The sequence below is a fragment of the Oncorhynchus gorbuscha genome, linkage group LG07, assembly GCF_021184085.1.
Source record: "Oncorhynchus gorbuscha isolate QuinsamMale2020 ecotype Even-year linkage group LG07, OgorEven_v1.0, whole genome shotgun sequence".
In the NCBI taxonomy this organism is placed as follows: domain Eukaryota; kingdom Metazoa; phylum Chordata; class Actinopteri; order Salmoniformes; family Salmonidae; genus Oncorhynchus; species Oncorhynchus gorbuscha.
The window spans coordinates 62999641-63016297 of record NC_060179.1 but is presented as its reverse complement, the minus strand read 5'-3'; the positions used below and the strand labels follow the sequence as shown (position 1 = coordinate 63016297).

The window sequence follows — 16657 nt, the reverse complement described above, 5'->3', positions numbered from 1 at the left end:
TCCTATAGAAAATTTGTGGGCAGAACTAAAAAAAATATGTGCGAGCAAGGAGGCCTACAAACCTGACTCAGTTATACCAACTCTGTCAGGAGGAATGGGCCAAAATTCACCCAACTTATTCTGGGAAGCTTGTGGAAGGCTACATTTGACCCAAGTTAAACAATTTAAAGGCAATGCTACCAAATACTAATTGAGTGTATGTAAAACTTCTGACCCACTGGAAATGTGATGAAAGAAATCAAAGCTGAAATAAATCATTATCTCTACTATTCTGACATTTCACATTCTTAAAATAAAGTGGTGATCCTAACTGACCTAAGACAGGGAATTTTTACTAGGATTACATGTCAGTAATTGTGAATAACGGAGTTGAAATGTATTTGGATAAGGTGTATGTAAACTTCAGACTTCAACTGTAATTCTGTCTTTGAGCTGTTCTTGTCTATTAATGTTCTGTATTATGTCATGTTTCATGTTTTGTGTGGACCCCAGGAAGGGTAGCAGCTGCTTTTGCAACAGCTAATGGGGATCCTAATAAAATACCAAATGAGCATGCTAAAACGGACGTAGTCAATATAACAATTTGTTCAGCACTTTTGAAATGTGCAGCGACAGAATTCAGAACCCGTTCTTACAGTATTCTCCCTGTACACCAAGTCAGAACTGTAGGATAAACAAAGGGAATAAAGGAGGCATATAAGCAGACAATGAAAACTCTTACAATATTCGATGATGGAATTTCTCTAAAACAGGCTATAGGCTACATGTGCACCACCAAGTCACAACATTAGTCTAAGTTATGAGGGGGAAAGGGACCAAATTATTAGGGTGAGACACATGGGCTACTAACAGTTTACTACACAACATACACTTAGTATTACTTTCTTAGCTACAGTATACATATCTTCCTGGCATCTTACATAATTTATGCAGCAGCATACAAGACATATTTGGACTCACTTTGTTGTGCTGTGCTTACATGAACAGGAAGGTGGTGTTGGTGGTCTTTCTTGTGGGCAAATTTCATCATCAAAACCTGTCATTCTTTGGATTTATGGGGTTTTCAAGACAATTGGGAACTCAGAGGGAAAAAACAAGGTTGAATCATGACATCAGTGATCTTCAGGTTGGAGCTCTAGAAAGAGGCCCGAGTTCCTGACTTGGAATTCCGAGTTGGATGACTGTTCAAAACGCATCTTCCCAGTTGTTTTGAATGTGGCAAAGTCATGATGGATTAACAGCATGGCCAATGTATTCAACCTTTTCTGGCCCATGGGGTTGAATGTGAATGTTTATCATTTTAAGCTTATAAAAGAGACCCTTAAACCCAGACATGGACCGCAAACCCTCTCCACTGAATAGCAGGCTAGTGATTGCTTTGCAACACTTGCAGTTAGCCACTGATTCCTTCCAAACCACTCAATGTTGAATTTGCGATTTCCAACTTGTTGTGTAATGTTTATGTCCAATATCCGATGAGCACCGATACTTTTTATCTATCATTTCTCTTCATATGACAAGGATTGAAAAGGATTTGCCAGTAGATGTTCGATGTGATTCATGCTTGTTCGTCGCTTGCTTGCTAAGATTTTGAAAGTATGATGTTGACATTGTCAGTCCAATCAAAGCTACGGTAGATTTAACGTAATTTTATCTGTGGCCAATGACCTTGAGCCTTCTTGGATGGGCACGTATAATGTAACTCAATGGCAGCACCCAAGGGGCTTAAATGTTCGAGCTCCCCTATTCAGATTTTGCGGCGACGTAGTGTTCCCATGAGTGACAGAACACTGAGCCAATCACGGCGCAACTAGCAAACATTACAAACCCCTACTCTCTTTATTTTTCGCTGGCTGCCCCACCACAGAAGGCACTGAGCTAGACTGAAACACAAGCATTTTGGAGCTGCCTTACTCAAGAAAACAAAAAAGAGACCATGTTTGTATGTGGCGTTATTAACTCAATGATTTTTTTTACATTGCAAACTGATATGTGACACATATTAATGCCAAAATAACATGCAAAACAGGCAACAGCAAAAATGTTTGCTAAACAGGTGGGGCTCAAATCAGAAGGGGCTCTGCCCTACATTTCTGATTGAGCAGACCGATGCCGTGCTTTACTGTGAATGTGATCTCCGTGGATGCTGAAATAAATAAGCTTTTAAAAGGTGCATAGCTGGCAAAACGCAAATGGAATTAATCCCAGCCAAGGACACAGCAGCCTACATACACAACAAAAATAATAATCCAAGATTTAAGTGTTTTCCGCAGGGCTGATAATAGCAGTGGTTGTGGTGTGCTGTGCGTGGAGGGAAGGTCAGAGCAGAAAGGCTTTTGAATGACTGCTGCTTGACCTTTATCAACAGTGGGCCAGTGGGAGAGAGAGGTAACCTTCTCAGCAGCCCAACCTTGTCCCTGCTTGCCAGTAGCTGGCTCTGAGCTGTGCTTTACTGCTCTATAACCAACCTGGTCTCAGAGCATTTTGTATTATTCTTTATGTAAATCCGAGACACTAATTTTAGTATGATGTGTCAAGAACCAATTTGACTGAGCTTGAAGAATTTTCAAAAGAATAATGGGAAAAAGTTGCATGATCCAGGTATGGCAAGCTCTTAGAGACTTACCCAGAAACACTCACAGCTGCCAAAGGTGCTTCTAGAAAGTATTGACTCAGGTGTGTGAATACTTCTGTAAAATATATATTTCTGTATGACATTTTCTATGAATTTGCAAAAAATTCTAAAAACATGTTTTCACTTTGTCATTATGGGCTATTGTGTGTATCCATTTTGAATTCAGGCTGTATGTAACAACAACATGTGAAATAAATCAAGAGGTATGAAGGCACTATATACATCTACACTCTAACTAAACATTTGAAAAAATATTTGTAGTGTGTTTTAAATTAAAATACATTGGTTTTCTCAGAAAATCCCAATTTTTGTCACCCTGATCTGTTTCACCTGCCTTGTGCTTGTATCCAGCCCCTCCAGGTGTTGCCCATCATTATTCCCCGTGCATTCATACTTGTGTTTTCTGTTTGTCTGTTGCCAGTTCGTCTTGTCTCGTCAAGCCTACCAGCGTGTTTTCCCCGTACTCCTGTTTCTCTCTCTCTCTACCCCATTTTTCTTGTTTTTCCAGTTTTGACCCCTCTGCCTGCCCTGACCCTGAGCCTGCCTGCCGTTCTGTACCTTACTGTCTCTGCCCTGGATTACCGACCTCTGCTTGCCCTTGACCTGTCGACTGCCTGCCCCGTTTTGTTAATAAACATCTGTGATTCAAACTGTGCATCTGGGTCTTATCCTGAGTTGTGATCATTTTGGCATGTCCTGTGTCATTTTTGTCCGGCTTAAAGATTTTAACCGACTTAACATCCCCAACTTTCCCCAAGTGTTCATAACCAATGTAAAGCCCTAATAACATTTGTTGCTTTGACAAAGTGATTTCTGAAGATTTATTATTTATTTCATTTGATTAGTGATTCATGTCACTCAGGTTTAAGGTCAACCCTGTTACGTCAACTGAACTCTCGTTTAAATATGGTGAAATGATTCCTTTTTAAAGATTTTTTTTTCAAAAGGAGTTGGAGAAACATATTTCTTATGACGTTAAAACGTGCTTTTTATGACAAAATGTTAAAATCAGGTGAAATAAAAAGTTACACTATACCCGAAAAGGCACTCTATTCGTGGAACAAAACCTCTGTGTTCACTGATCTGTGAAGGGACTGGATAGGTGTCCATTCCTCCCATATCTATGACCACAGACAGGCTAGTGCCTACTACCTGCTTTTGGGACCAGGGCTAGGGGCTGTAGAGACCTGTCATCCAAAGGTGCATCAGAGAGTTCCACAAACACAGAGAAAGTGTGTTTCTCACAGTTCCTATTTTTCCCTTCCAGGCTTCCATTTTCAAACGTCATGCTGTCACGCTGCTTGCTTAGCCAGTACCACTTCCTCACGATTTGGCCCATACCTGGCGTGAACTCAGGACCTCTGCCTTACAAAACACACGTAGCCGCCCTCCTTAAGCGTCTTAACCGATGGTGCCACCTCAAAAGCTAGCTAATGAGGCGACGCAAGCATGACACTTAAGTGTCCAATATGTCACCCAGGCAAGCAGACCTTTCCTGCAAACAGTAGTCCCACTATAGTGAAAAATATAGATAGAACAAAGAGTACATATGAGGACCCCACCACTGTGTTGTTGGGTAGTTTATAAGGCTGTCCCCCAACCTCATCGATGTAAAATCCTATAGGAAATATAAGAGCCGCCATACAAAACAGGATCACTGTGGAGGAGAGAGAAAACATTTTAGAAACACAGTCGTCTTAAAAACACTATTCACAGTGCATACAATTTAGGGAGCAATATCTCTTACAACATTGAAAAAATAGGCAGCAACAGTGTACACAATGTCAGGCTAAATTCTATATTGCGTTTTCATCGGCATTGTAGCCTGATCTAAGTGACATGTCATGTTATCATGTAGTGTGAATAGTCTGAATACCTAAAACCACACAGTTATGTCTAGTCATTATGATCAATAACTCCCAGAATAAACTAATTCAGACATTACTCACCCCTCTGATATCAAAATAGACCATAATATCAAAATAGACCATAGATATTTAACAATATATATCTTTACACATGAGCGCTCAACAATTTACATTGTCATATTACATTGTCATTAGTTTATTATTATACCTCAAGGTCATTTTTGCCCAATAATGATTCAGCTAAAATAACCTATCGTAGTATAATAATAACAAAGAAAGTTATTCCGTCATATCCCTTGGACCACTAAAATCCCTCCTACTGATTTTAGGTCTGCTAATAGCAGCCCCATGGTCTCTTTCCCTCTTAAAATAGCAACAGACCCATTTACTGTAGCCTACGTGTTCAAGGAGCCACTCAGCACAGACACAGTTACCACACAAAAGCTTTTCCTAAAATGAAACCCAAGTGACATTAATCTCAAATCCATTCGCTAACATCCATTAGTGATATAACAAGAATCTTAAGGTGCTTTGAAGCTGTAGGCCAACTAATGGCTATGCCTCAAATGACCCTGGCCTATTCCCTAGTCTGTACTACTTTACCCAGAGCCCACATAGGGGATAATGGGGGGTTATGTCTGGCCCCACTCATGAATGAAAGGGTTGTTGGCTAGTTTCTGTATTTATCCTATTGTGGTTTTTGTCTCTTTGCCGTCACTGTAAACAAGAACTGGTTCTCCATTGACCAGCCTGGTTGAATAACTGTTAAATAAGTCCAAATGAAACATACTCCCAGTGAAGGCAATCCAGCGGGCGTAACGAGTGGCTTCACGGTACCAGTGTGATAACACTAGCAGGCCGCAGGTCACCGTGAGGGAGATGATGCCCAGGATGATGAAGAAGAGGGTGGTGACCCACTCTGGGGGTAGCCGCGGGGGGATACAGGTCCGGTCACGACCGTGGATGGTCTGGCACTGCCGCACCAGGCCTACCGTCAGGGAACCTAGGGAGAGAGAGACAGAGATCAGTCCGGGTTAGATCACACACGACCGGCAGTCCCGCTGTCAGAGCACCTACAGAGAGAGTGCTTAATCACATAGACACACAGAGGGAGAGTATCTTTCATCACACACATAGCATACTCTCGCTGGTCAACTGTGCTGTCCCACCACAAGATGTACACATTGTTTTATTAGAAGAAGCATAACCCAGAGCAGCAGATTGAATCAGTTATGAAATATCCCTCAACTTGTGATGGTGTCACCATTAGATAAGCTAAGATCTGTATGAGGCATGACGGCATTACATCACGACTGGACTAATGACTTCCCTGGTGACACCGGTTTCCACTTCCAGTCCCCTGTGACCACACAAAGTAGAGCTCAAGGAGGGTTGGTATAATAACAAGGCTGAAGAGTGGGACTCCTAGGCCCTGAACCAATGCCAGGGGTCCCTGAGGAATCAATCAATGGCGTAAGACTCAGATGGCTCAGGACCAGAGCCCCTGACACCACAGAGAGAGATAAGATAAAGGAGAGAGAGGGAAGAGAGGCCTTACATCAGAAAGGAACTCACTGCCTAAGAGCCTCTGCTCTCCTGCCCCACAGCCTGGTGGGTCCAATTATGTCAGTTAGTTAGGCCTGCTGAAGACATAACGCTTTCGACAACAACAAGATCGTATACGAACTCCACCCTTCCTGTCTTTCCCTGACTCAACTCAGAATACAGTGGCAAGAAAAAGTATGTGAACCCTTCGGAATTACCTGGATTTCTGAATAAATTGGTCATAAAATTTGATCTGATCTTCATCTTAGTCACAACAATAGACAAACACAGTGTGCTTAAACTAATAACACACATATTATTGTATTTTTCTTGTCTATATTGAATACATAATTTAAACCTTCACAGGGTAGGTTTGAGAAGTATGTGAACCCCTAGGCTAATGACTTATCCAAAAGCTAATTGGAACCAGGAGTCAGCTAACCTTGAGTCCAATCAATGAGATGAGATTAGAGATGTTGGTTAGAGCTGCCCTGCCCTATAAAAAACACTCACAAAATTTGAGTTTGATATACACTAGATGCATTGCCTGATGTGAACCATGCCTTGAACAAAAGAGATCTCAGAAGAACTAAGATTAGAATTGTTGGCCTGCATAAAGCTGGAAAGGGTTACAAAAGTATCTCTAAAAGCCTGGATGTTCATCCGTCCACTGTTGCTACTCTCCCTAGGAGTAGCCGTCCTGCAAAGAAGATTGCAAGAGCATAGCGCATAATGCTCAATGAGGTTAAGAAGAATCCTAGAGTGTCAGCTAAAGACTTACAGAAATCTATGGAACATGCTAGCATCTCTGTTGACGAGACTACGATACCTAAAACACTAAACCAGAATGGTGTTCATGGGAGGACACCACAGAAGAAGCCACTGCTGTCCAGAAAAAACATTGCTGCACGTCTGAAGTTCGCAAAAGAGCACCTGGATGTTTCACAGCGCTTCTGGCAAAATATTCTGTGGACATTCTGTGGAGTCGTTTGGAAGGAGCACACAACACTATTGGTGGGAAAAAAGGCACAGCACACCAACATCAAAACCTCATCCCAACTGTAAAGTATGGTGGAGGGATCATCATGTTTTGGGGCTGTTTTGCTGCCTCAGGGCCTGGACAGCTTGCTATCATCGACGGGAAAATGAATTAAATTTATCAAGACATTTTGCAGGAGAATGTAAGGCTATCTGTCCGCCAATTGAAGCTCAACAGGAGTTAGGTGATGCAACAGGACAACGACCCAAAACACAGTAAGTACAAGTAAAATCAACAACAGAATGGCTTCAACAGAAGAAAATACGCCTCCTGGAGTGGTCCAGTCAGAGTCCTGACCTCAATCTGATTTAAAATGCTGTGGCATGACCTTGTGAGCGGTACACACCAGACATCCTAAGAATATTGCTGAACTGAAACAGTTTTGTAAAGATGAACGGTCCAAAATTCCTCCTGATTGTTGTACAGGTCTGATCCGGAACTACAGAAAATGTTTGGTTGAGTTTGTTGCTGCCAAAGGAGGGTCAACCAGTTATTAAATCCAAGGGTTCACATACCTTCCCACCCTACACTGTGAATGTTTACACGGTGTGTTCTATATAGACATGAAAACGTATGATTGATTGTGTGTTATTAGTTTAAACAAACTGTGTTTATCTATTGTTGTGACTTAAAGAAGATCAGATCAAATTTTATGACCAATTTATGCAGAAATCCAGGTAATTCCAAATGGTTCACATACTTTGACTTGCCACTGTATGTCAACTCAGCAACACTCAACCCCCTCATCAGCTATTAAGGACAATTCACCAGTATAGATTTTTAAGAGAGAAATGTAAAATTAAATCATTGTTTCTCATGAGGCGAGCAGTTTGCCAGCACCTTGTCATTTCCAGTGGCTCGGGACGAAGCGGAGAGAGGAACAGAGGCTTTGGCAGAGTGGAGAGAAGAACAGAGGATGGAGAAAGAGCGGCTAGAGGAGAGAGGAACTAACAGTGGCCTTGGCACAACCATTTTTTATCTATTGGATTAGAGAGATGGATGGAGATGAATTTAGTAATTGGACAGATCGGTCCAGTCCTGCTGAGACTTACAAATACCCCATTATGGCTCTGAAACAAGAACATACTGTACATCACTAAAGAGGGGAGGGGAGGGGAGGGAGAGATTGAGTATGGACTTATATGATGAGCATCCCTCAAAGGTTTAAGGACATAGTATACTGCCCTTAATGCGAGTATGCTGCCAAAGATTGGAACTTTGTCCTTAGATGCCAGCACTGAGGCTTAGTAATAGCAATTTAGTGATTTGCCATTCGGTGTTCAGTATGTAAAGCACAGGACGCTCCTGAGGGGAGGACGGCTCATAATAATGGCTTGAATGGAATGTTATCAAACACATAGAAACCATCTGTTTGATGTATTCTATATTCCATTTATTCAGTTCCAGCCATTACTATAAGAAAATCCTCTCCAATTAAGGTGCCACCAGCCGCCTGTGATGTCAAGACACACATGCAGGCCTAGTGTAAATGTATGTAACGTTGACTACAGCTGTTATGCCATGGCTATTGACATAGCATCCTAATGAATATAATTAATCATTACTAAACTAAAGTGTCATGTTTCCTCACTCATTATAGTGGTCCAGTTTGCTTCCCAATGACCAGAATCACAAATGAATGGAATATGAATAATATATCAACAGCCCTGATACAGATCATGTTATAGTACCGGACAGAGATCTGAGTGGAAAACTTCCCATCAATGGTGTTTTTTTACTTTAGCTGATTTGTTTTGAAGATAAACCCTTTCATTAGTTTAGATACAGTTGAAGTTTGAAGTGTACATACGCTTAGGTTGGAGTCATTCAAACTCACTTTTAAACCACTCCACAAATTTGTTGTTAACAAACTATAGTTTTGGCAAGTCGGTTAATTTTTCCAACAATTGTTTCAACAATTGTAATTTTTCCAACAATTGTTTACAGACAGATTATTTAACTTATAATTCACTGTACCACATTTCTAGTGGGTCAGAAGTTTACTGTGCCTTTAAACAGCTTGGAAAATTCCAGAAAATTATGTCATGGCTTTAGAAGCTTCTGATAGACGTATTGACATAATTTGAGTCAATTGGAGGTGTACCTGTGGATGTATTTCAAGGCCTACCTTCAAATGCAGTGCCTCTCTGCTTGACATCATGGGAAAATCAATCAAAAGAAATCAGCCAAGACCTCAGAAAATAAATTGTAGACCTCCACAAGTCTGGTTCATCCTTGGGAGCAATTTCCAAACCCCTGAAGGTACCACGTTCATCTGTACAAACAATAGTCCGCAAGTATAAACACAATGGGACCATGCAGCCGTCATACCGCTCAAGAAGGTGACACGTTCTGTATCCTAGATATGAATGTACTTTGGTGCGAAAAGTGCAAATCAATCCCAGAACAACAGCAAAGGACCTTGTGAAGATGCTGGAGGAAACAGGTACAAAAGTATCTATATCCACAGTAAAACGAGTCCTATATCGTAACCTAACATAACATAACTGTCAGGACCCGGTTGCGAACCCAGGTCTCCGGAGTGAAAAACAGTCACTTAACCAACTGAGCCACGAATAGTCAGCAGAACCCAGAAGATGAGGCAGACACAGCAGTACTTGAGACAGTGTATTTAATGAAGTAAAAAAGTGAAGTCCTTCAGGAAAAAGGTAAATCCACAAGGTGGTAGGTAAAGCATAAAAAGCCTCAAAAGATACTAAAAAATAAATAAACAAGAACAAAAAACAGAATTCCACAAGAGAGTCCACCGGGATCAACAAGAGTACACAGAATACTAGGGCTGGGTGCTAACATACAAACACAGAGCAAATAACTGAGGAAAACTAAGGGTTTAAATACAATCAGGGGAAACGAGGCACAGGTGCAAATAATAATGGGGATCAAGGGAAAACAAAAGGTCAAAAAGCACAATGGGGGCATCTAGTGACCAAAAACCGGAACAACCCTGGCCAAATCCTGACAATAACATAACCTAAAAGGCCGCTCAGCAAGGATATGAAGCGGCCACTGCTCCAAAACCACCATAAAAAAGCCAGACTATGGTTTGCAACTGCACGTGGGGACAAAGATCGTACTTTTTGTAGAAATGTCCTCTGGTCTGATAAAAAAATTGAATAAAAATAGAACTGTTTGGCCATAATGACCGATATCGATATGGGAGGCTTGCAAGCTGAAGAACACAATCCAAATCGTGAAGTATGGGGGTGGCAGCATCACGTTGTGGGGGTGCTTTGCTGCAGGAGGGACTGGTGCACTTCACAAAACAGATGGCTTCATGAGCAAGGAAAATTATGTGGATATATTGGAGCAACAGCTCAAGACATCAGTTAGGAAGTTAATGCTTAGTCGCAAATGGGTCTTCCAAATGGACAATGACCCCAAGCACACTTCCAAAGTTGTGGAAAAATGGCTAAAGGACAACAAAGTCAAGATATTGGAGCGGCCATCACAAAGCCCTGACCTCAATCCCATAGAAAATGTGTGGGCAGAACTGAAAAAGCGTGTGCGAGCAAGGAAGCATACAAACCTGACTCAGTTACACCAGCTCTGTCAGGAGGAATGGGACAAAATTATTGTGGGAAGCTTGTGGAAGGTTACCCGAAACATTTGACCCAAGTTAAACAATTTAAAGGCAATGTTACCAAATACTAATTGAGTGCATGTAAACTTCTGACCCACTGGGAATGTGCTGAAAGAAATAAAAGCTGAAATAAATCATTCGCTCTACTATTATTCTAACTATATCCTGTCATGACACAATATCTCCCTCTCTTTAGCAAGCTTACACACCCATTCCATAGCTTGTCAATGATCTAAATGCTACTTTTTGTTCCTTGGCACTCTTGGAGGCCATTTCTAATTCTTGGGACTGTTTTAGATGCGTAACACATCCGGCTTGTCTGATAGCCAGGGCTTAGAGACACAGGGAGGTGTGTGTGACTGTGTGTGATTGTGGGCCAATGTCTGTAGTTAGTAAACACTTCCCCATGCAGCCCCAGTCAGTCCCCTGCTGCTACAGACTTCACTACAGAATACCTGCGTAACAACCAGGAGGCACGTTAGTATAACTCACACACCTCTATAAACTTGTTCAAAGATTCACCTCCTGGATAACTACTTAGAGAGGACAGAGGTTTGCTGTCAACAAATAAACCATGATGCTGGCTTTCCATGATAAAGTTCAGGGGATGAAAGAGAGACTTTTGGATTTATAATAACATTGTCCAATCTGATGATGTCAGTGTCAACATCTTCTTATCTGTGAGCAATGAGCATCAACATCTGGGTGCTGCCAAAATGCTAGACTGGCAAATTAACTTAATTGGCAGGAACAACTAGGTCTATGCATTTACCCATTTCACATGAACAAAACAATATGTTTGGACCTCAGATATACAAACAGGGCCTTCCAGTCAAGGCAATTTCCTTGATAATTGAGTTGTGAGTGCTTCATCTGAAAGAATTCTACCTCCCAGCGGACCTCATCAGGAAAGACTCCACACATCTCCATTTACAAACAATGCTTCTCTCCACCTGGTAATTACTAGCAGGCAAATTAGGCTGGAACAAAAGGCTTTTAACCCTGCTTGATTTCATACCTTCTCTGTTGTGTGAGATGAAAGGAGGAAGTCTCACAAGGGAAGTCAAGCATGTTTCTGTTCCTTCTGTGCATTGTGTGTTCTACCTGAATGCTAATGGACTGTTGTAACAGTGTAATGTAGGCTATAAATTGTACATTTTCAGGTTTGCATAAATTCTCAATGTGCTGGGCACATATGACAGTTATAGCATTGTTATAACCATGTTTTAAAACCTCAGATTCATGATGTGATGTTGGTGGTCTTGTGGGAGGGAAGTGGGATATTATCTCTAGTTTGGTCCTTCCTATGTTTTAATTATTTGTCCCGGTGTACATGATGTATCAAAACATGAAAAAGTATGATCACAAATGATACCGTTTAAAATCTAAACACAGGACTCAATAAGTTACATCTCTGTCCTGGTTCCTACCTCACACCAACCAGGGGAAAATGTCACCCCATCGTTTATGCAGTAGGCCACAGCACAGAACTACAATCTGCTGACTACAGCTGTAGCTAAAGGTCACCAGCTCATTCCAAGTAGCCTGTTTTGTAGCTGTAGCAACAACAACAAAAAAGGCGTAGCCTACCTTTGCTGCTGCACTTCACCATGCCCTCAGACTGGTGACTGTAGATGAAATACCAATGCCTCAGTCGGTCTGTGTCAGATGCATATAACAGACAGAGAGTGAGTGGAGAGCTGAACAGACCTCCAAGGGCATAGCTGGATAAGTGGCACTCACTTCACATCGCTCAGTCTGACACACTATTTGTCAACGGGGGTCAGTAGCTGGTACAGGAAGGCGTATATGCCTTGAAGGGACATGGGGTATAGGAGCATGGTGGGGCGGAAAAGTAGAGGGCAGATCATTTATCAGCAGCTGTATTTTGGAGAGTGATGATGTGGATGTAGGGAGAAAGAGAGCAGGAAGGCTATAGGTGTAACACAACATTTAGAAGGTCTTAGATGAGGCCTCGGTACATTCTGGAGCTCCTTTGACCTGTCAAGAGGAAGGACACCAGAATGCCAAAGTGTTATATTTGGAAAAAAGTGTGATTCAAAAAGTTTGGCCAATGTGAAGTGAATTTCTAGAAGAATAGTGTGTCAATGCACATTATTGACAGTCAGCTGTAGCAGCCTAGACACCAACGGTAGACAGATGGTGTGTGCACGGCTGTCAAGTAAATAGTCAATTAAGTTAAATGAGCTCACCTAACTTACCAGCTGCATCTCCTGTGTTGATCCAGTCCGGATTGGCAATACTGGCGATAGCAAAGATATCAGCTGCTAGAAAGAGGCATCCTGATATGACGGTGAGTTTATCCATTTCTCAGATGTGAACGATCTCTTCTCCTTTATAATTGAGTCAAAGAGGAAAGTCTCCTCTATCTCGCCCCCTCCAAGGGCAGATAGGACAAAAGGGATTCGGGCATGGATTTCAAGGTCCCATATCAATGTTTTGGTCATGCCCAGTGGATGTATTGTCATCGTCCTCTTGGTAGAAGGGCAAGCCTCTCATCTTCACGCAGCAGTCCTGGTGTAGGATTTATGCAAAGCCGTTTCCTTTCATTGCCTTATAACTATCGACTATGGCCCTGGTTATGAACGCCCACTGTTTCACCCATTACCATAGCTCAGTATCGCAACAGGGTAGCTTATGGTGTCAGGAAAATATATTTGAAAGATGAGTTAAAGGAAAACTCAAAAGTTCTGCGACCATTTTCGCCGAAATTATGTTATTTAAGAGATGCTTGCAAGAGTGCATATTATACCGCTTCTTTCCTGTGTCCGTTTATCTTCTCCATCTGAGATGTCTTCATTGCAAACAAATGGAAATTCCATCAAATACATATATTGTATGCAATGGTCAGATTTCATAATCTGCCAATACTCCCTTCAATAGAAATACCGTTATTTGTCCCTCCTGCAATGCCCGTCAGATGTATCCATTCGAGGTTATAATGTAGCCTGTAATGCCCGTCAGATGTATCCATTCGAGGTTATAATGTAGCCTAGCAATGTAGTGAAGGGGGAATCAGCTCAATGGAATCAGCGGTAACAAAACTCGCTGTTCTCTGGCAATGTGAAACAAGCGACATTAAGGTCACGTGATCATTCGGCAAAATGTCTAAATAAAAGTCCCCCTGAAAAAAATGTAACACGACTGTTACAAGATGTTTTTCTGATTTATAGTTTAAAGTGACTTAAACATGTATTTATACATTTTTAAAAACGAACAATATATTAACGAAATAAATGAACAAATATCTATTTGCTGTCTATATTTTTTACTATAATTGCACAACAATAACATCACTGTTGCTGGAATTTTTAATCGTTTTAAACTATTTATTTTTTATTTCACCTTTATTTAACCAGGTAGACCAGTTGAGAACAAGTTCTCATTTACAACTGCGCCCTGGCCAAGATAAAGCAAAGCAGTGCGACACAAACAACACATAGTTACACATGGAATAAAAAAGTGTACAGTCAATAACACAATAGAAAAAAAATCGATATACAGTGTGTGCAAATGAGGTAAGATTAGGGAGGTAAGGCAATAAATAGACCGTAGTGGCGAAGTAATTATAATTTAGAAACTAAACACTGGAGTGATAGATGTGCAGAAGATGAATGCGCAAGTAGAGATACTGGGGTGCAAAGGAGCAAAAAAACTATATGGGGATGAGGTAGTTGGATGGGCTATTTACAGATGGGCTATGTACAGGTGCAATGATCTGTGAGCTGCTCTGACAGCTGATGCTTAAAGTTAGAGAGGGAGAAATGAGTTTCGAGCTTCAGTGACTTTTGCAATTCGTTCCAGTCATTGGCAGCAGAGAACTGGAAGGAAGGTGGCCGAAGAGAAATAAGCTTTGGGGTTGACCAGTAAAATATACCTGCTAGAGCGCGTGCTACGGCTGGGTGTTGCTACGGTGACCAGTGAGCTGAGATAAGGTGGGGCTTTACCTTGCAAAGACTTATAGATAACCTGGAGCCAGTGGGTTTGGCGACAAATATGAAGCGAGGGCCAACCAACGAGAGCGTACAGGTCGCAATGGTGGGTAGCATATGGGGCTTTGGTGACAAAACGGATGGCACTGTGATAGACTGCATCCAATTTGCTGTGTAGAGTGTTGGAGGCTATTTTGAAAAGGACATCGCCGAAGTCAAGGATTGGTGTGTTGTCAGTTTTACGAGGGTATGTTTGGCAGCATGAGTCAAGGATGCTTTGTTGCGAAATAGGTAGATTTAATGTTGAATTGGAGATGCTAAATGTGAGTCTGGAAGGAGAGTTTACAGTCTAACCAGACACCTAGGTATTTGTAATTGTCCACATACTCTAAGTCAGAACCGTCCAGAGTAGTGATGCTGGATGGGTGAGCAGGTGCGGGCAGCGATCGGTTGAAGAGGATGCATTTAGTTTCATTTGCATTTAAGAGCAGTTGGAGGCCACGGAAGGAGAGTTGTATGGCAGTGAAGCTCGTTTGGAGGTTAGTTAACACAGTGTCCAAAGAAGGGCCGGACGTATACAGAATGGTGTCGTCTGCGTAGAGGTGGATCAGAGAATCACCAGCAGCAAGAGCAACATCATTGATGTAGACAGAGAAAAGAGTCGGCCCGAGAATTGAACGCTGTGGCACCCCCATAGAGACTGCCAAAGGTCCGGACAACAGGCCCTCCGATTTGACACACTGAACTCTGTCTGAGAAGTAGTCGGTGAACCAGGTGAGGCAGTCATTTGAGAAACCAAGGCTGTTGAGTCTGCCGATAAGAATGTGGTGATTGACAGAGTCGAAAGCCTTGGCCAGGTGAATGAATATGGCTGCACAGTAATGTATTTTATCGATGGCGGTTATGATATCGTTTAGGACCTTGAGCGTGTCTGAGGTGCACCCATGACTCTGAAAGCTCTGAAACCAGATTGCATAGCGGAGAAAGTACGGTGGGATTCGAAATGGTCGGTGATCGGTTTGTTAACTTGGCTTTCGAAGACTTTAGAAAGGCAGGGTAGAATAGATATAGGTCTGTAACAGTTTGGGTCTAGAGTGTCTCCCCCTTTGAAGAGGGTGATGACTGTGGCAGCTTTCCAATCTTTGGGGATCTCAGACGATATGAAGGAGAGGTTGAACAGGCTAGTAATAGGGGGTGCAACAATTGCGGCAGATAACTGCTGTCAACTCTTAACAGAACACGATTTAAACATGTTTTGAAGAGAACATTTTCACATTGGCCCAGTCCAACTGTCTCAGTCCCCAATATTTATGCTGCAATAACCTATGTGCCTAGGGGCTAGGAACTGGATGTCTTACCTGGTGTACTGTGTGATCTTAGGCATGCTTCCTCTCTCTCTCTCTTTCTCTCTCTCTCTCTCTCTCTCTCTCTCTCTCTCTCTCTCTCTCTCTCTCTCTCTCTTCCCCACCAACTGTCTTCATTCGTGTTGCTAGCATATTGTTAATTCTATATAAGTTGTCTCCAATAAAGAGGGACATTTTGAATCCTCAGAGACTGTACTAATAGGATCTGGTGTCATACCATGAAGATTTGCATCATTATGGTATTTTTGGGAGGAAACCCTACTGTCAACTGTCAACTGGTAATTCACTTCAGTTAGTGCTAAACACGGCTGCTAGAATCTTGACTAGAACAAAAAAAAATTATCATATTACTCCAGTGGTAGCCTCTCTACTCTGGATTCCTTTGCAGGCTGGTGCTGATTTCAAGGTTTTACTGCTAGCCTATAAAGCATTACATGGGCTTGCTCCTACCTATCTTTCTGGTCCTTCTGTAGCTCAGTTGGTAGAGCATGGCGCTTGTAACCTAGGGTCTTTAGAATGTATGCACACATGACTGTTAGTCGCTTTGGATAAAAGCGTCTGCTAAATGGCATATATTATTATTATTATCCTGCCATACATACCTACATGTACGCTACGTTCACAAGACGCACGTTCCTAGAATTTCTAAGCA

General features: G+C 41.9%; 1 protein-coding gene across 4 annotated transcripts; it reads right to left on the bottom strand.

The window, feature by feature from the left end:
• Positions 1-3444: 3444 nt before the first annotated feature.
• LOC124040203 (uncharacterized protein C16orf52 homolog B-like) lies at positions 3445-13754 on the bottom strand. Of its 4 annotated transcripts, none has more exons than XM_046357146.1 (4): positions 12911-13754; positions 12279-12689; positions 5294-5506; positions 3445-4292 (listed from the first exon to the last, which is right to left on the bottom strand). In XM_046357146.1, exons 2-4 carry the CDS (start codon positions 12298-12300, stop codon positions 4108-4110), a joined length of 420 nt encoding a protein of 139 aa, XP_046213102.1. In that variant the 5' UTR covers positions 12301-12689; positions 12911-13754; the 3' UTR covers positions 3445-4107. The 4 variants fall into 4 exon arrangements, with proteins under 4 accessions (XP_046213102.1, XP_046213101.1, XP_046213099.1 ...); XM_046357145.1 differs by having other exon boundaries at positions 12902-13017; XM_046357143.1 differs by lacking the exon at positions 12279-12689 and having other exon boundaries at positions 12902-13754.
• Positions 13755-16657: the final 2903 nt, after the last annotated feature.